Raw genomic sequence first — 20866 nt, 5'->3', positions numbered from 1 at the left:
GATTTGAGTTCCTACTGAAATGAGGTTGCATTTTAATGTTGTATTTTAATCTTGTTTTTAAGTTGTATTTCAATCAATTGTTTTTATACCGGTGTTAGCCACCCTGAGCCCGGTCTTGGCTGCGGAGGGCGGGGTATAAATAAAATTTAATAATAATAATAATAATAATTATCAACCCATATTTTCATAAGTGAAGGGTTTTCTTTACTGTTTATGCTGCCCTGAATACCCAACTAATAGGTTCCTCTGCATTCTGTTTTGCTCTTGGGTGCCATTCACCATGGTCCTCAGCAGCACAGAACATCCATCCTCTTTTCAGGATTCTGAGCCCTTTTCCTTTTAAAAAGCAAAATACATAGCTTGAGAGGGCGTAAAAATGGGAGCAAAAGGTCCTTAAGATGTCTACCACTCAGGGAAGAGGGCAAATCGTAACATGGCCTGCCAATTCCCCCCCCCCCCAAAATGGCAGTCACCATGATGCAATCTGAAAGTTGACAGCTATGCTCCCACCCCTTAAAAATTCCTCACTGCAGTCACCTATAAGGATAAGGATTCCCCTTGTCAAATCCTAATGAAAACAATAACACACCAGGTTGCATTAGCTTCCGTTTGCCTTCCAGAAGGAGAAACCACGAACCTGCCCATTTGGCGCAGCGTCACTTGGGAGCAGGACGAACCATTTTTATTCCGGGTCCTATTAGTAAGTTAACAGTAGAGCTTTGATGCCCCTGTTCTCACCGCCCCCCAGCTGCCTCTCTGAACACACAAGAGTCCCGTCGGCTGCCAACAAGAGCTTGCCGTCTTTTCTGGAAGAGTCTGGCGATGCTCTTCTTCCTGGGAACCGTTGATGAGTTGAAAGTCAATCCTTTATTGGCAACACAGCTGCAAAGGCACCTTTGAAAATAACCCCAGAGGAGGCGCAGCAGCAACAACAGCAGCAGCAGCAGCAAGAAAGGGCTTTTAAGTCCCGATCCACACCTCTAAAACACACCTGTTTGCTGTGGGAGCAAGCATGCCGCCCATATATCGGAGATTATCATCCTTTTTGCTAGCCAAAGATTGCCTTGGCAAGAAGGTGTCTGGCATCAGCGAGGGGAAAGCTGAGATGCCAGTCCTGTTCAAAAGCCCCAGAGCTGAGTAACCAGCCCAGCCTGGTAACTAAAGGCCTACACAACATGATAAGCCAGCCTCATCTAACACCAGACGAGGAATATATATATATGTGTGTGTGGGTATCTGTGCCTGTAATAAACCAAAGTTATACTCTTTAGGAAAACCTCCCCAGTTATTTCAAATAATAGCTTACTGCACTGTAAAATGTAAGGCTAGTTGTGCTATAGCAACCCTGAACACCTCTGGGGAAAGAACCCCTTTCCTAGAAGGGCAGGGATCCCTTGGTCATAGCTCAAGGTTTCCCCTTGGCTCATATTTGGAAAAGCTATAGGCAGGGAGCAGCTTCCCACAGCTTAAAAAAAGATCCATTCTGGACGGTCTGGCTAATGGCCTGCTACGTGCACCCAATCCGAGGCACCAGAGGCACTACAGATGGGCTTGTAAATAATCGCAGCTGGCATTGCAAAGGCCCCCAAGACCCACATTGAAAAACGGAACAAATTTGCTTGGGGGCGAGATCCTGTACAGTTATGGACCTTGTGAGGGGAGATCTGAAAGACTGTTTCCTCGAATGTGCAAATCCCACGCCATTGTGATCCAGCATTTTTCTAGATCACAAGAACGAAGCTAGATCTTTACAGCATATGCAAGGGACAAATATATAGCCATTTCCAGTCCGCACCCCCTTCTGCCTCCTTAACGGATTAGAATTATTTGTTGTTAATATTCCTAGAATAAGGCCTGGTTGACTTTCACTAAACTTCAAAGCTGGTGGTGGCAGCAGTAGCTGAAGACGTTAGGACACCCACACAAAATAAGCTACTTCATCCAAATCGACAGGATAATCCGTCACCAAGGTGGGTGTCTTTTCAAAGAGCTCCCCTTTGTAGCTGCGCCATTTGCCAGCTGGGATGTAAATGTCTCTCTCTTGCTTGCCCATCTCCAAGACGGGAGCCACCATCAGGGTGTCCCCAATCAGGAACTGGGAATCGATCTTGTGTGCAGCCTCATCGTGGGGAGAAATCCACCAGATGGGCCGGATGATGGGGTCCCCAGTGTCAGTGATCTCCCCAGCCAGCTCCAGCAAGAGGGGGGCAACCAAAGACTCGTGGAGCCTGGTGAACTTCAGGGCGATGTCTATGACCTCTCTGTCGTAAAGCCATGGTGGGATGGAGAACTGCATGGAAGGCATGAAGGCCGAAAGCTCCAGCCATCGGATGTAGAGCTCTTGGTCTGGGATTTCCACCGCCCCATCAGTCTTGTTAGGAAAGAAGTTCCCGCCAATCATGTCGGCCGATATGAAAGGGTATCCCAGCATGCTGATGGTCAAGACTGTCGGTATCAAGGACTTCAGCCCAAGCTCATATCCCCAGACTGAATCCCTGTCAATGATGCGGAAGAAGCAGGAGATGTTCTGAGACTGGTAGCCAACTCTGACCTCCGCTAGCTCGTAAAATGGGATGGCCATTTCCGTGTAGCGCCTGGACCAAATGCTGGGGTCCGACAAGGGGCGGAAGGTGCTGAACTGTTTGGGAAGATAGCTGGTCTCTCCAGCATCAAACTTGAAGGAAGAGATGCCGTACTTACTCCGGAGTTGCCTCAGGTGGCTCTGGAACCAATCCCTGGCCGCAGGGTTGGTGAAATCCAATATGGCGCCAATTCCGTTCCACCACTCAACCATAGCAGGAAGCCTCCCTGTCGGCTCCTTGATGAAAAGCTGTCTCTCTATGCCTACCCCAAAGTTGGAGGAATTGTAGTTTATGAACGGGTGCGTCCAGAGAGTGACCTGAAACCCGTCTTCTTTGAGTTTCTTGAACGTCTCCGTCACGTTCGGGAACTTGACCGGGTCGAAGTCGAAGTCCCCGTACGCTTGCGTGTAGGTGTCGTCTATCTCGATGTGGCTCCAGTTGAACTTGTACTTTTTGATCTTTTCTGCAAAGCGCAGGAGCTTGTCCTGGTCAATGTCGTTTTTGTACAAGGCCCAGGTCGACCAGATCGGGTACTTGAAGGCATTTTCTGAGGGGATCTTTGAAGGCTTGTAGAAATATTTCCTCACCATGTACTTGTGGATGGAGGTCACGTCAGAGCCGATACAGACACGGTAGCTCAGCTCTGGGAACGGCGGCTGCCCCAGTGGAGGCTTGTAGGGAGAATCTTTGTACCTGGCCTGGAAGACGAGGGACCTTTCCGAGGCGTTGAACCCAAGGTGGAAGGGGACAGAGTCATTGATCTTGATGGCGGCTGCTTTGGAGGACAACCAGTACCTCTCTAGGATGCCCCCAAAGCTGTTCCTGAAAGAGTACACGTCGCTGGTCACAAACGGCATGGGCTCCTGGTACCCGGGCAGCTTAATGGGCCAGTGCTGCACGCTCATCTCGCAGCCCCCATACCAGTGGGCGTCCCCCCAGAACATCTTGTGCTCCACCACGGTGTCTGCCACAAACTCCTCCCAGCGGACCCGGTAGCACATCACCGTGTCTTTTGGGGTGACAATCTTAATGAAGAAGTTGAGCTTCCCTTTGTCAGTCCTGGTGCAGGTTAGATTCGCACCCTCCCTGGAGCAAGACTCCAAGTCAAGGATACCCGACTGGAAGGCCAGCCTGAAGACGATCTCCCCATCCTGGTTTTTGATGGTGAAGCCGTCCTGATGGAGGTCCATCTGCTCCGTCTTCAGCCTCTCCGCCTTCCGAAGGGATGACACGTAGTAGCACCAGGCCACCACGGCTGCGATGAGCAGGATGAGGCCGAGCACAATGGCCACTATCATGGGTTTCAGCTCCTTGACCGGCTTCTGCTTCACGGGGGTGAAGTTCTCCGGCAGAAACGAGTACATGGCCGTGCCTTATCTGGAGGAGCTCTTTTCAAAACAGAGATTGCGTCACCTTATCTGCAAATATCTATCTTGTAGCAAAGGGCTCTCTGCCCTCTACTCCTTATGATTGGTCTTTCTCATTGAAATAAGGGCATTTGTCTTCATTAGAATACACACCATTTTCTTTCCGGTCCAATTCAGTGCCAGAATGCAATGATCTGGAAGGCAAGAAGGGAAAAAAGAGGGAGAATGAGGAAAGGAGGCCAGGAAAACAATGGAGCGAAAACAGGCGCCCCCAACCTTTGAGGACACATTTCAGAATCGAAGAACAAAATACAAATATCACTGAATTAAAACATGTTCAGAATTGCCTCCCACTCCCCACAACAGGCAAATCACATATATAAAAAAACAGAAAAACAGACAATTCCCGAAACAACCCACCTCAAAAGTAAAAACAAAAACCCCCCCTCAATTTACAACCGAATAAAAACTAAAAACCAGGAGGGGCCAGGAGCCTTGGTAGGTGCCAAAACCATGGTGCCCACGAGTGCCATGTTGGGGACCCAAGGCTTAAAAGGTTTATATGTCCTTTACTTTAGTGTATCCGCTGGTGGCCTATTAAGTTGGCCTGGCTGGCTAACCACTGGGTTTTATGAATGCAAGGCCTCCTAACCCAGTGGCTGCTTTTGCCAACTGAAAATAGCTGGTGGTGCTTGGCGTGGGGGGGGGGACACAACAGCAAGGGAGCCAATGGCACAGATGTGCTTCCATGTGGCTGGAATGCCATAACCCCCCCCCAAACACACACACACACACCTGTGGTGGCAACTGTCTTGCTGCCTTTATGCCTGAATTTGGCACAACACATTAGGCCTTTTACGTAGGTACTGCAAATCCTAGAATGCCCTCCCCACCATATTTGCATTAGAGGACAAATGCAGAATTGGGAAGTCTCCTGTTTGCCTGTACGAATGAGAACTGCTCCCTTGACTTTAGGAGAAGATTTGTTCCCGTCTCCAGTAACAGGGATCCCGCAGTCCCTGGCCTTTAAATCCATTACAGGCCGTTCTGCACAAGGTTGCTTAAATGCACACACGCACAGCATTTAAATGTGGGGCCCTCCAGGAACGCCCCCCCCTTTACTGTGCATTGCTGGTGATTTGTGCTCAGGATGGTGTTGCGGCAGTTACACACAAACCCACATTCAATACTGTTTGCTACAGGGATACAGTCAGTAGGTGGGAATTAGAGGGCGTCAGACTTCAGCGAGGCTCTAGGTAGAAGCTTGCCAATGGCAGCAAAGGAGCAGAGCTTTCTCAGGGAAAGAGGGCAGAGATATTGAAGCAGGGGTTGGATTGCACTGAGCGGGGGCTTGAACCTGGTGACTTCAGATGTCCCTCCCTGCTCAGTGAAGTAAAAGGACGTGGCCTTGAGACATCTGCTGCAATGAAGGCAGCTGCAGTTTTGTTTGTTCGCTCAGAGCCAAACCGCTGTTCTCAGCACCTCCACGAAGCCATGCTAATTAATATCTTACCAAGGGTGACGCTAAATAGGGATCACAAACCTGCAAAATCAGGTTTCACCTTTCGCTGGAAGAGGAACGCGTAACCCCGAGGGAGGTTTCAGGTTGCGGCTGGCATGGGGAGTGCCTTTCCCACTCCCGATGTTGTCATCATATCCAAATGCCGCCGGTCAGATAAGCAAGTTATTTTTTGCGAATAGACCCTGGGGCCTCTCTAGGGAATATTCCTAAGGGGCAGCCATCCTCCTTCCTGACTTCCCACACTTGCTGCTGCTGCTTGGAACACTAACGGTAAAGGGACCCCTGACCATTAGGTCCAGTCGTGGCCAACTCTGGGGTTGTGGCGCTCATCTCACTTTATTGGCTGAGGGAGCCGGCGTACAGCTTCTGGGTCATGTGGCCAGCATGACTAAGCTGCTTCTGGCGAACCAGAGCAGCACATGGAAATACCGTTTACCTTCCTGCCGGAGTGGTACCTATTTATCTACTTGCACTGGTGTGCTTTCGAACTGCTAGGTTGGCAGGAGCAGGGACCGAGCAACGGGAGCTCACCCCATCGCGGGAATTCAAACCGCCGACCTTCTGATTGGCAAGTCCTAGGCTCTGTGGTTTAACCCTTGGAACAGTATCAGCTGCCAAAAGATGGGCCTGCTAATCCCAGTTTCTGAGACAGAATAAGCAGCTACAGCACATGGCTGGTTTTCCCTCACTTTGGCAAAATGCAGATGGCATGGGTCTAGGGAAGGGTCTGCAATTCTGGCTCCAACACAACATTTCTAGGTAGCAGGTGACTTGCGAAGCAGGTCACTTGACTGGATACCTGAGTCAAAATGTAAGCCCCATCTACACTAAACATTTAAAGCAGTACAATCATCATAATCACCATCATGTTATTATTTATACCCCACCCATCTGGCTGGGTTTCCCCAGCCACTTTGGGTGGCTCCCAATAGAACACTAAAAACAGAATAAAACTTCAAACATTAAAAACTTCCCTAAACAGGGCTGCCTTCAGATGTCTTCTAAATGTCAGATAGTTGTTTATTTCCTTGACATCTGACAGGAGGGCGTTCCACAGGGCGGGTGCCACTACCGAGAAAGCCTTCTGCCTGGTTCCCTGTAACCTTACTTCTCGCAGGGAGGGAACCACCAAAAGGCCCTTGGCGCTGGACCTCAGTGTCCGGGCAGAACGATGGGGGTGGAGATGATCCTTCAGGTCTACTGGGCTGAGGCTGTTTAGAGCTTTCAAGGTCACCATCAACACTCTGAATTGTCTAGCTGCCGCATTCTGGATTAGTTGTAGTTTCCGGATCACCTTCAAAGGTAGCCCCATGTGGAGTGCAATGCAGTAGTCCAAGCAGGAGATAGCTAGAGCATGCACAACTTTAAACACTTGTGGCTTCCCCAAAGAACCCAGGGAACTGTGGTTTGTTAAGCAGGCTGAGATTTGTTTGGAGATCCCCGTTCCCTGAACAGAGCTACAATTCCCCAGAGGGATGGGTTAACAGTCTGTTCCTCTCCCCAGGGAATTCTGGGAACTGTCCAGCAAAGTCACCAGTTAGCTGCAGCAGGGAGAGCAATCATAAATTTGGGTGGTGGAAAAATGCAGGCTGGACCCGAAGATGATTTGATGAACGGCAGCCATACAAAAAAGTGCAGAAAAGTCGCTGCCCCATCAAGCTCTCCCAGCAGCACGGACTAAATAAATCTTTTCATCCCTTTAACTCCTAGCTTTTCAGTTGTTTTCAATAATGGGATTATGGCGGCATTAGAAGAGATTAGCCACAGCAAGCGACAGATTTAACCAAAGGAAGCGTTCAGCTGCCAAGTCCCCGCACTAAGGGCAGGAAGAGGCAGGAGGTCACTTTGCGACCCATTAAGGGCACTACTCAATTAAAGGCTTCAATTAATTATGTGAGTTTTCTCTCGGTTAAATATGCATAAATTGGCATGGGGCTATCTGGAGAAGCACTGGGGTGCATCCAGAGAACATGATGCTTCCGTAGTGGGATTTACTATTCTTACACGTTGGGACACGGGTGGTGCTGTGGGTTAAACCACAGAGCCTAGGGCTTGCCGATCAGAAGGTCGGCGGTTCGAATCCCCACAATGGGGTGAGCTCCCGTTGCTCGGTCCCTGCTCCTGCCAACCTAGCAGTTCGAAAGCACGTCAAAGTGCAAGTAGATAAATAGGTACCACTCCGGCGGGAAGGTAAACGGCGTTTCCGTGTGCTGCTCTGGTTCGACAGAAGTGGCTTAGTCATGCTGGCCACATGACCCTGAAGCTGTACGCTGGCTCCCTCGGCTAATAAAGTGAGATGAGCGCCGCAACCGCAGAGTCGGTCACGACTGGAACTAATGGTCAGGGGTCCCTTTACCTTTACACGTTGCTCCAGCACGGGGCGTGAGTCTGGAAAGGCACCCTAGGATTCCACAAAACCACCCTGATGCTGCAGTTGGCCAGTGGACCATTGAGTCCTCATCCTGTACTCACAGTGGTCAGTGTACAGACACTGAAAGCAGATCCTACGAGCAGGATCTGGGCCCATCAGCACTCTCCCCTCCTGAGGTCTCCAGCAACTGGAATGCAGAAGCACACATCCCAAAACAGAGTTGCAACCCTTATTTGAAAGGCTGACAGGCTCAGCAGATTATCATTCCAAGTCAAGATTCCAGGGTCCATGAGGGAAGCGAGAGTTTCATGATTGAACGGAAGCTATAGAGATGTTCTGACGGTTGACAAATCCCCTCCTTTTAAAGCTTTTAAAGACAGGGCAGAGTGAGCTCATTTGTGGGGCTTTCACAGCCTTTGGGTTTGCTGCATTTGCTCACTCCATCTGGGTGGGTTCCTTTAATCCCTGTGGGACATCCAGCCTCATATAACCAGCATGCTTAAATCTAATAAATGCATGAAGAGTAGAGGAAGCTGTCCTGGCAGGCTTAGCCAGGTCACTCCCCCTCACCTTGGGAGGAAGTCTTAATAATAATAATCTATTTCACATACCCTGCCAATCTGACTTGGTTGCCCCAGTCTTTGTTCGTCCCATTCCAGCATGTGGACCCCTACATCTTGGTGTTTCTGTACAAATAATTTCGAAACATTTAGCACTTTTGGAACCTAAGTGTCACCGCCTGTGTTTTTCTTGCTGCTGTATGGGAAAGCACATGAATTTGATCTTTGAAGGGTCTGTAAGTAAACCATTTTTAACGTACCAAATGTGTGGCTTCTGCCTGTGCTAAGGGGAACAGGGAACTTTGGAAGCCGCTTAGAAGGGGCTATTTTAAAGGTCTGGCAGGCAATATTTCCAAGCTTTACTTTGCTGCATATTTTGTGAGTTTAAGTATCAGCTGGGGCTCTCTCACCAAAGAGTACTTATAATAATAATAATATTATAATAATTTATTATTTATTATTTATACCCCACCCATCTGGCTGGGTCTCCCCAGCCACTCTGGGCGGCTTCCAACAAAGTATTAAAATACAGTGGTCTGTTAAACATTAAAAGCTTCCCTAAACAGGGCTGCCTTCAGATGTCTTCTAAAAGTCTGGTAGTTGTTTTTCTCATTGACATCCGGTGGGAGGGCGTTCCACAGGGCGGGTGCCACCACCGAGAAGGCCCTCTGCCTGGTTCCCTGTAGCTTGGCTTCTCACAGTGAGGGAACTGCCAGAAGGCCCTTGGCGCTGGACCTCAGTGTCGGGGAAGAACGATGGGGGTGGAGACGCTCCTTCAGATATACTGGACCAAGGCTGGACTTGCCCCAAACCTGGATCTAGGCATCCAGGGAATTCTCCTTTTCTATAGTCAAGTATTTTTCTTTTCACCAGATTACAACAAAATACCAACAATCCCATCTACAAAGAGTCCCTTGGCAATGAGACTGTGTCCTGTCCCTGGGCCTCCAGCTCTGATGACCCTCCGCCTGTTCAGCCCCACCTTCTGGCTGGTCCAGGTCCTTCCCCTCTCCCCGATGAGGCCAGCAGGCTTGCTTCCTCCTCTCTGACACCTAGAGACAGAAGGGGAGGCCTTCTTCTCTCCATCCCTGCTGGCTCCTCCACCTGTTCCTTCTGCTTCCTCCGCTACAGTCTGGGGATGCCAACTCACGCCAGTTTCTGCAGGAGCCAAAAGGCCCATGACACATCCTGCCTTCGACAGTGGAGGCAGAACAGAGGCATCGTGGTTAGTGGCCACTGATAGACTTATCCTTTCCCATCCATCGTATACTGTCTGCGTGTGTGGTTGGGAGCTGCACGGTCAGGGAAAAACCAATGCTGTCCAGGGTTGTAAAGACTATGGAGAGAATAATTGGGTGCACTCTTCCCACCTTGGATCAAATCTACGCTTCCAGGTCCATAAGAAAGCTGCAGAGATAGCGCAGGATAGTGCGCACCCCGGAAATGATCTCTTTCAGCTTCTGACTTCTGGAAGAAGGCACAGGGTTATAAAGACTAGGACTAGCCGCCTGAGAAACAGTTTCTATCCAAATGCGATTTTGGTTTTAAACGCAGTGTAAGGTAGTGGGTGGCGCTGTGGGTTAAACCACAGAGCCTAGGACTTGCCGATCAGAAGGTCGGTGGTTCAAATCCCCGCGACGGGTTGAGCTCCCGTTGCTCAGTCCCTGCTCCTGCCAACCTAGCAGTTCGAAAGCATGTAAAAGTGCAAGTAGATAAATAGGTACTTCTCCGGCAGGAAGGTAAACGGCGTTTCCGTGCACTGCTCTGGTTCGCCAGATGCGACTTAGTCATGCTGGCCACATGACCCGGAAGCTGTACACCGGCTCCCTCGGCCAATAAAGCGAGATGAGCGCCACAACCCCAGAGTCAGCCACGACTGGACCTAATGGTCAGGGGTCCCTTTACCTTTACGGTAGTCTCTATGGGAGTATATTGTATTTAATTATGGGGTATCAGAGTTTTTAGGGGGCTAACGAGGCTGGGATAGCAGGCTTGTTGGTTTTTGAATGTCTGATGTAGTTTTTTTTCAATTTTGTTGTTCTGTATGGGACAATGACAATAAAGATTATCGTATCATATCGCATGCTGGCCCATCAGCTGAACAACAAAGAATTGCAGAGTTGGAAAAGACCCCTAAGGTCATTTATTCCAAACCCCTGCAATACATTGGATATGACCCAATTTTCCCCCAAAGCCAGCTGCCTGGTTAATAGGGACACCACTTCAAATGGACAAAAGATTCCGCGGCTAATTAAAACCAGGGATGAAGAACCTTTAGATGTTGTTGGCCTCCCTGTTCAGATCAGTCACAGCCAGCATGTCCAATGGTCAGAGCGGATGAGACTTGGTAGTCCAACGAGATCAGGGAGAGCCACACACTCCCTCCCCCCCGATTAAATGGATGGATCGACTAATATAGCATCTTCTTACTCATCGTTCTCGTCTCCCTTCCATTCTTGTGCATAATTTCTCTTCTTCAGGAATGATAGATGCTTGAAAACAAATATGACAGTGATGCCCGGTGGGTTATTAATATATTTACGCCTCCACTGACAAAGTCTCTCACAGGCAGCTTCTTTTCAAGTCCATAAAAAAAATTGCACATTCTCCCCCCCCCTTTCTTTTCTATGGCAGTGGATCCTGGGAGAAAAACAAGATTACTAAAAATATCATTTCCCTCCCGTTGCAGCCGAGCTTTTCCTGTTTCATCTAGAAATCGAAGTGACATTAAGCAAAAGACGAAGGCTGGTTTTCCAGGGGGTGAGACAAAAGTGTCAGTGCTGGGTCCTTGCAACCAGGGAGGGAAGTCAAAATGTTTGGTTTTCATCCCATTGCAAGCTGTTCCAAAAGGAGACGAGCTATGGAAGGCCTGAGTAGATGTAGGACAGGATTGAAGGTTAGAGAAACGACACCAAACTTAAATCCAGCCCACTCTGCTCAAACTTATGAAAGCCAAAGTACAGGGTCTCCCCAGCAAAGGAGACCAGGCTCCATCGCCAGGCTGGACTATTCCTGTGGACTTTTCAGAACTTGGTGTCTCTCTGGATTTGCCAAATATTGTTTTTAGTTTCTGGCCTCATTTATTTTTTTTTTTTTTTTATAAATTTTTTTATTGCTTTTTTCCAGAATCTAAAACCATCATCAATAACACAACAAAAGCGGTTTTACAGAAAGAAAAAGAAATTAAACAAGAAAAAATTCATTTTTCGAAGTCTTTTTTTTTTTTTTCATCATCCACTGGACTTCCCCATCTCCTCCATCCCTGCATTCTTTATAATAAATATAAACAGCAAATTAATACCTTGTTTCCTGTGTTTTTGTATTTTCATCTAATTATTCACTCTGAAATTAAAACTTTTCTCAATCATTAACTTTGTTTCTATCAACTCCGAATTTCAATACTGAAGCATATTTACCTCAAACCTTAGCAAATTTTTAACATTCATATATCTTATAATGTTTTTGTAAATAGTCCTTAAATTTTTTCCAATCCTCTTCCGCAGCCTCTTCTCCCAGGTCTCGGATTCTGCCAGTCATTTCGGCTAGTTGCATATAGTCCATCAGTTGTGTGTGCCATTCTTCCAGTGTGGGTAGCTCCTGTGCCTTCCAGTATTTAGCTATGAGAATTCTTGCTGCAGTCGTTGCATATAGAAAGAAGGTTCTGTCTTTCTTAGGTATCCTCTGGCCCACAATGCCCAAGAGGAAGGCCTCTGGTTTCTTCTGAAAGGTATACTTAAATACCTTTTTCAACTCGTTATAAATCATTTCCCAGAAGGCCTTCACCCTCGGGCATGTCCACCAGAGGTGGTAAAAAGTTCCTTCAGCCTCCTTACATTTCCAACATTTATTATCAGACAAATGGTATATCTTTGCAAGTTTGACTGGGGTCATGTACCACCTGTACATCATTTTCATAATATTTTCCTTTAAGGCACTACATGCCGTAAATTTCATACCGGTGGTCCATAACCTTTCCCAGTCCTCAAACATAATGTTGTATCCAATATCTTGTGCCCATTTTATCATGGCTGATTTGACTGTCTCATCTTGAGTATTCCATTTAAGCAGCAAGTTGTACATTCTTGAAAGCACTTTCGTCTTAGGTTCAAGTAATTCTAGTTCTAATTTTGATTTTTCCACCTGGAAACCAATTTTTTTATCTTTTTTAAAGATCTCTAAAATTTGGGCATAGTGAAACCAGTCTCGCACCTTCCCTTTCAATTTTTCAAAGCTCTGCAACCTCCAAGTGTCACCCACTCTTTCTATTATTTCCCAGTATTTTGCCCAGCCACCCCCCATATTAAGTATTTTTGTGGCTTTAGCCTCCATCGGTGATAACCACCTCGGAGTCTTGTTTTCAAATAAGTCCTTGTATTTAGTCCAGACAGAAAACAGAGATTTCCTTACAATATGGTTTTTAAACAACTTATGAGACTTTACCTTGTCGTACCACAAATATGCATGCCACCCAAAAGCATTGTTGAACCCTTCCAGATCTAGGACATCAGTGTTTTCTAGCAAAAACCAATCTTTCAGCCAGCAGAGGGATGCAGCTTCATAATACAACCTTAAGTCCGGCAGGGCAAAACCCCCTCTTTCCTTTGCATCTGTTAATATTTTAAATTTTATTCGGGGCTTTTTGCCCTGCCAGACAAACTTCATAATGTCCCTCTGCCACTTTCCAAAACATTCCACTCTGTCCACGATCTGTAGGGTCTGGAACAGAAACAGCATTTTTGGCAATACATTCATCTTTACTGCTACAATTCTTCCCAACAAGGAAAGTTTCAATCTTGACCAGATTTCTAGATCCTTTTTAATTTCAGACCAACATTTTTCATAATTATCTTTAAACAGATTCAAATTTTTCCCAGTCAAGTTGACCCCCAGGTATTTCACTTTATTAACAACGTTTAGTTCTGTTTCCTTCTGAAACCCATCTATTTCTAAAGGTGTCAAGTTTTTTGCCAAAACCTTAGTTTTTTGTTTGTTTAACTTGAATCCCGCCACCCGACCAAACTCAGAAATTAATTCCAATACTCTTTTTGTGCTGGACACCGGCTCCTGTAATGTCAAAACCAAGTCATCTGCAAAGGCCTTCAGTTTATATTGTTTTCCTCCGACCTGTATTCCTTCCACCTGCTGATCCTTCCTGATCAAATTTAGCAAAACCTCAAGGACAGAAATAAATAGCAAGGGTGATAGGGGGCACCCCTGTCGTGTTCCTTTTTCAATTTTAAACTCTTCTGTCACCACATTGTTTACTATCAATTTAGCCTTTTGTTCTGAATATATTGCATCTATGCCATTTTGGAACGCCCTTCCCACTCCCATCCCTTCCAAATTCTTCTTCATAAATTTCCAAGATATATTGTCAAAGGCCTTCTCCGCGTCTATAAATATCAAAACTGCTTTTGTATTCAAATTTGTCTGTAGAAGTTCCAGAACGTCAACAATGTTCCTAGTATTATCTGACAAATGCCTGCCAGGGAGAAAGCCTGCTTGGTCTTTATGAATAACTCCATTTAAGACTTTTTTCAATCTATTTGCCAAAATGTCAGCAAAGATCTTGTAATCCACGTTTAGGAGTGAGATGGGACGGTAGTTCTTAAGTTGAGTCTTTTCAGATTCCAATTTTGGTATCAAAGTGATGAATGCCTCTTTCCACGATTCTGGTGCCCCCTTCCCTTCCATAATTTGATTACATACCTCCATCAATGGCTGAGTCAGGTATTCCTTCAATATCTTATAGTATTTGGAGGTAAGTCCATCTGGGCCCGGGGATTTGCCTAGTTGCATGTTCTGAATGGCATTTTCGATTTCCTGTTGGGTTATTTTATAATTCAGGTCAGTTTGTTTGTCTTGTGTTAGTTTTTGTAGGCCATAGCTTTTTAAAAATTTATTTATTTCAGTCTCCACTTGGGGTCCTTGGGAAAACAATTTTTTAAAATATCTCTGGAAACACTTTCTAATTTCCTCTGGTTTCTGAATACATTCTCCTTCAACCTCTAGATTGGTAACAAAGTTCAGTTTTTGTCTCTTTTTCAGCTGCCATGATAGCAGCTTCCCACATTTATTTGCCGATTCAAATGATCTTTGTTTCATCTGTTTGATTTTCCATTCAACTTCTTGATTTATCAGTTTTGCATATTGTGCTTGATGGAATTTTATTTCTCTCAAAACTTCTTTTGATTTTGGATTTAGTCTCAACTTTTTCTCTCCGTCTTTTATCCTTTCCAAGATCTTGTCCTTTTTACCGTTCCAGAGTTTTTTCTTAATAGAATTCTGCTGTATCAGAAACCCTCTCATAACAGCTTTGCTTGCGTCCCAGATTGTTTTTTTTTCCACCGAAGTGTTCAAATTTAGTTCAAAGTAGTCTTTCATCGTCTTTTGGGCCTTCTTCACTATCTCCTGGTCTCTAAACAATGCATCATTCATTCTCCATCTGAAGGATCCAGCTGGTGTAAGTCTCAAGTCCATTTTCAAGGGGTTATGGTCGGAGCAAGTTTTAGGGCAGATCTCTACTTTTTTGGTCTTGGGTGCCAGTCCTCTAGATATCCAGATTTGGTCGATTCTTGTCCAGGATAGGTGGGCCTCAGAAAAGAATGTTCCCTCTCTACCTAGGGGGTTCTTTGTCCTCCAGATATCAATCAAGTCCATATTGTCTGTGAGTTCAAAAAAAGTCTTTGGTAGTCTGCCATCTTTAGTCACATTTTGATTTTGTGACTTATCCATGTGTGTGGAGACAACCCCATTCATATCTCCCATCAGAATGATGTTATTATAGTCCATATGGTCCAGCATTGTCTCATGCAGCTTCCCATAAAATTCAGATTTCCCCTCATTTGGTGCATAAATTCCAATTATCAAAAATTTTTCTCCTTGTGATTGTATTTCGATCGCCAAAATTCTTCCTTGTTCATCTTTGAACACAAATTTTGGTGCTAGGCTCTCCTTTGCATATATCACGACTCCCCTTTTCTTTTCTTTAGCTGATGAAATAAATTCTTGGCCTAGTCGCTTGTTTATTAGCACTCTTCTGTGGAGCCTAGTCACATGGGTTTCCTGGAGACAAATGACGTCTAGTTGTTCTTTCCTCAAAATGTGAAAAATCCTTTTCCTTTTTTCAGGGGAATTTGCCCCATGGATATTCCAACTAAAAAGCTGCAGAGACATCCTGGATCAGCTTGTTAGCCGATGGGGTTGTCTCCCTTCTCGTCTATGTCTGGAGGTGGATCTTTTGTACCAGGCGTGGGGGGTGGCCAGGTACCTGCTGTCCCTTTTCGAAGGTCCTCCCCGTGATCGTTTAGGAATTTTTCTTGCTCTTCTGCTGTTCTGATTCTCACCTTCTTCCCTTTCAAATTAAAAGATAATCCTTGGGGGAATTCCCACCTGTAAGGGATTGTGTTGTTTCTTAATAATCTTGCCAGATCCTTGTATGTAGTTCTTAAGTCCAACAATTGTTTTGGTATGTCTCTGAAGATTTCTGCTGTCTTTCCCTGTATCACCAATGGGTTTTTAAAATGTAGGCCAAGTATGTTGTCTTTTTCTTGCTTGTATCTCAATATGATCAAGCAATCCCTTGGTTTATCTTTCTTGGCCACTCTTCCCAATCTAAAAGCGGTGACGATTTTGAAGTCTTTCTCTTCTGCCAAACCCCAGAACTTGGATATTTCTGCAGTCAAAAAGCCAGCCAAATCTTCCTTTTCTAGTTCTGGAATATTTCTAATCCTAAGATTACTTTCCCGGTTTTTCAGCTCCGCCATAGACAGATAGGCCTGTTGTTCAGTGACCTGTCTACTCAGTGGTCTTACTTCCCCTCTTAATTCCTCAATCCTTTTTTTGTTTTGGTCTGCTTTCGTGTTTGCGTCCTCAGCTAATTTTCGGTTCTCTGATATAGTCTTTTCAAAATTTCCTATCGCCTGTGTGTTTTGAGCAACTTGGTCTGTCAACTTATTAATCGTTGCTGTAACCTGGTCAAATTTAGCCGCTTGTTCATCAGCTTTCTTATTTAATGCTGCCAGTTGATCCAATATTTCTTTAGAAATAGGGTCTAATCCTCCTGCAGCCATATCCTCCAAAACTGGCTGTTTAAATTGTCCTTCTTGCAGACCTGTCACAATTGGAACAGATGATCTACGTGGCTGCACAGGCAAAGTTGATTGCAATAGTTCAGTTTGTTTTGCTTTCTTGGCAGCCCTTGTTTTTCCTGCCACACTCATTCCACAACTGTCTAGGTTTCAAGGTCAAATTGTAAATCCCATGGGAAAAGCAATCATCCAGGCAAAAAGATTTCCAAAACAACCAGCAGTTCTCAGAGGTTTATATTTCCACAATCCAGCAGGGGGAGCTCCCCAAAAGTTTCCACCATTTAATTCCCAAATATGGTAAAATCCAAAATAAGGGGGGGAAACCCTCTAAATTCACTTTAAACTGCAGATGATAAAGGTTCTTTGCGAAGGTGTGAACAACAGTTCCTTTTTTATAACTGCAAAGTAGCCCAATGTAACTTTATGTCTCTATACACAGTTGCCACAGTCTGATGTTACTTTGTATCCAGGCAGCCCGTGAGCTGGGGCTTATAACTTTATAATCCACAAAATATAGAGAGGTATAGCACAGTCTCACAATCAAATCCAAACTTGCAGGGTAAGTTCCAACTTCTTTTAAACTCCTTTCAACGCTTCCGCTTTAAAAAAAACTTTGCTCAGTACTTTAAACAGGGACGGAAGACTGACTTCCTTTTTAGCGTCTCCCGCTTTCAGCCGAAATTCACCAATTTGATGTCCAAATAAAGCCTCAAATTTCTTACTCACGAGTTTGTTGTTTCCAATCAAATGTTCAAAGAAGAAAGGTCAGCGCTCATCAGCAGCAGCCGCGCGGCTTCGCTTCCGCGGAAAGAGCGATGGATTCACAGCACCGCTACCCCCTCCACGTTCCGGAGCCCCTTACGGGGTCCCTTCTGCGTATCCGAGGTCGCTCCTGGTGCCCGCCGAATCCCACGGCCACGGGCTCACTCTACCCGTGGTTTTCCTAAACGGGTCGTCGCTGTGCCGCAGCGCACGACCCTTTTCCGCGGAGCCCCTCTTCAACAACTGAAGAGGACCGCCATTGCTGTTTCGCGCCGCCTCCGGAAGTCCAGTTTCTGGCCTCATTTAACACAGGTGCTTTACAGAGCCTGCTTGCTTTTACTGAATTTCTTGGGTGTATTTTTGTTTTAACCAAAAGGCAGAAATGTATTGCAATAATTATTAACCATAAGCAACAGCAATGATGATGCTGGCAAGGGAATCGTCAGGCTGCAAGAACAGGGTTTCTAGCAAACTCACGGCCTGGGTAAGACTTCAAATATCAGGGGGATTTGCCCCGCCGGACTTTAAGTTGTACTATGAAGCAGCAGCTTTTTTGCTGGCTGAAAGAATGGCTACTTCTTGAGAACACGGATATTCTAGATTTGGAAGGGTATGATAATGTATTTGGGTAGCATGCATACTTGTGGTATGGTAAGGTTAAAGCACATAAGGCATTTAAAAATCATATTGTCAGAAAAGCATTATTTAATGTCTGGATTAAATATAAAGATCTATGGGAGAATAAAACTCCAAGGTGGTTATCGCCTATGGAAGCAAAGGCCCTGAAAAGACTTAAGATGGAGACTAACTGGCCAAAATATTGGGAAATTTTGGAGCAGGAGGGTGATAAATTGAAACTGCAGAGTTATGAGAAACTTAAAGATAAGGTGCGAGATTGGTTACATTACTTTCAAGTAAGAGAGGCCTATAACTTGGATAAAAAAATTGGCTTCCAGGTGGATTCAAATGACGAGAAAGGAAATTCTGACTAACATTAGGAAGAACACTCTGAAGCTAAGAGCTGTTCAGCAGTGGAATGGACTCCCTTGGAAAGTGATGGACTCTCCTTCCTTGGATGTTTTTAAACAGAGTGATTCTTGCATTGCAGGAATTTGGACTAGCTGACCCTTTGTGTCCCTTCCAACTCTACAGTGATGAAGATTTGAATCCAGGACTTCTTCCCTGACACTCAAGCTACTACATTACATTAACCCCACCCCCAGAGAAATGAGCTGTTATTCTGCACCTCTGGACTCAGTTAGATTGCTAATGAAAAAGCGATTTATATGCGTTGTATATGCGATATAACATTGTGCCACCAGATGGCGCTGTGGCGTCCTGTTTATCTCTACCTGTTTTCCCTGTTTAAATTTACCACGCATTTATCTGAAACGCTTCTTTGATATGTCTAGACCCAGCCTCTGGCTTGCTCTTCTCTTCCCACATTCTTCTCTGTTTGCATTGCTCAGAAATTAATTTCTCAAGTACTGTATGCTTGCAACAGTACATCAAGTCAGACAAGGAAGGCTGCAAAGGAGGCGGCGAGAGGATATTCCAGAATTTGTTTCGGGTGCAGACAGGTTTCTGCTCTGCCTCATCCCAGTCCTCAGGCCTCCAGCTACAAAGTTCCTCCCGCTTCCTCTGCCCTGTGCCAGCAACGCAACCGCCTCTGCCAGAAGCTCATGCGTTTCGTAACAAGAGCAACAAAGAATCTTGTGACTAGGAGAGAGGGAGCTGGAAGAATCCAAGAGGGACTTCCAACAGGCTGTAGCATCAGAAGCTTGCTGAGTTGGGCTGCAGGCTAGAATGCACTTAGGAGCAACTGAGTTTCCCGTATCCAAGGGCGAGAGACAGAGTTTGACATGAGCTCTTGCCAGGGCTTTCCATACTAGTTTGCCACAATAAATGAGCTGTCATCGGAATCAGGCAGCTGCAGACAGACTGCGTTCTCTTGGCTGCATGAGATTCAGAAAATCCTCAGCTCCGTTTGCTGTCCAACTTCCCCAGTGATAATGCTGATCTTATAATTTATTTCTTTGCTGCCTTACAATTGATTTGCTCAACTAACCATTGTCCAGGGATGGAGGACTAACTTGCCCTTTCCCCTTCATAATACCTTGGTTCGAAGAAGGTCTTATTTATTGCAATATCTGAAAAACCCGTTCTTTACGAGTTTCCAAGTGCAAAGACAAACCTATGCAGCTTCACAGTGGTCGTTCCAGACGTATATCAAAAGACACGGTTGTCAGGTTCTTGCAAAGTATGGTTTTGCCTGGATTTGGCCGTATTCCAGGACTTATCAACTGCTCCATTGTGCTTCTGTGCAATCCTGATCTTACTATTCGTGGCGTTGTTTTCAACCCCTCTGCTCTCCATCGTTTTCGTAAGTTGCGGCACAAATGATGTCAAACAGTCAAGCCCCTGTTCGTTTCTACATCTCTCAAACATTTGTATTCTTCTATATGTAATAAATTTTATATCTATATCTATACAGTGGTACCTCAGGTTAAGAACTTAATTCGTTCTGGAGGTCTGTTCTTAACCTGAAACTGTTCTTAACCTGAAGCACCACTTTAGATAATGGGGCCTCCCGCTGCCACCGGAGCACAATTTCTGTTCTCATCCTGAAGCAAAGTTCTTAATCCGAGGTAATATTTCTGGGTTAGCGGAGTCTGTAACCTGAAGCGTATGTAACCTGAAGTGTATGTAACCTGAGGTTCCTTTCCAGAACTGAAATTATACAGTCATACCTCGGGTTACAGATGCTTCGGGTTGTGTGATTTCGGGTTGTGCACCATGCCGAACCTGGAAGTACTGGAACAGTTACTTCTGGGTTTCCGCGCATGCGCAGAAACGCTAAACCGCACTTTGCGCATGCACAGAAGTTCCGCAGGGCTTGCAAGACATAGCTGTTCCACCAAGCCTTTGGCTAGGGCACAGCCTGACTCCCTCCTTTGGCAGTCTTCACAGAACTCTAGCCCAATGGTTGCCATTCATTTGATTTGAATTAATTTTATAATGAAATGATTTTAGAATGTTGTATTATTTTATTGTTGTTAGCCGCCCTGAGCCCAGCTTCGGCTGGGGAGGGCGGGATATAAATAAAATAAAATAAAATAATAATAATAATAATAATAATAATAATAATAATATTGCAGTTTTAATAACAAAGCATTTATTTTCTATTGCACAGCAATTGTTGCCTGCTCAAATCCGGTTATCCAGGAAGGAGCCTTTGATAGGCTCTCCTTCTTGGTAGCTAATTATGTGCTGTTTGGGGAAGCCGAGGCCCCATCCTGACCCCACTTGCATGTGCAGAGAGAGAGAGAAGGAGAGATCATCGCTCCTGCCTCCCGGCACCTCGATTTCAGTTAAAACAGCTGCAGGCAAATTTCTGCACCACGCTTGCCAGCTGGGTGATGTTTCCTTTGTGAGTGTGAAAGACCCAGAGCTCTGAAGGGAAGGCAACGGACAGGACAGGCTTTGCAAGCAAATTCAGCCTAAGACAGAGACTGGTGCTCCAATGGAGTCTGGCACCGGCTGGCTTTGCCAAGGATTTTACTGTACAGAAGCCATTTCAGACTCCAGCAATGGGGAACTTGCAGGGTGTCT

General features: G+C 45.6%; 1 protein-coding gene across 1 annotated transcript in view; it reads right to left on the bottom strand.

Moving 5' to 3' along the window:
• Positions 1 to 666: 666 nt before the first annotated feature.
• Positions 667 to 20866, bottom strand: part of MYORG (myogenesis regulating glycosidase (putative)) — a 36946-nt gene continuing 16746 nt past the window's right edge. Inside the window, exon 2 of the mRNA XM_053408963.1 lies at positions 667 to 4143. Coding sequence (XP_053264938.1) covers positions 1910 to 3946 — 2037 coding nt within the window. The 5' untranslated portion in view covers positions 3947 to 4143 and the 3' untranslated portion in view covers positions 667 to 1909. The remainder of the gene's footprint in view (positions 4144 to 20866) is intronic.

Source organism: Podarcis raffonei, chromosome 11 (genome assembly GCF_027172205.1).
Source record: "Podarcis raffonei isolate rPodRaf1 chromosome 11, rPodRaf1.pri, whole genome shotgun sequence".
Classification (NCBI taxonomy): Eukaryota; Metazoa; Chordata; class Lepidosauria; order Squamata; family Lacertidae; genus Podarcis; species Podarcis raffonei.
This window is presented reverse-complemented; position numbering and strand designations above follow the sequence as displayed.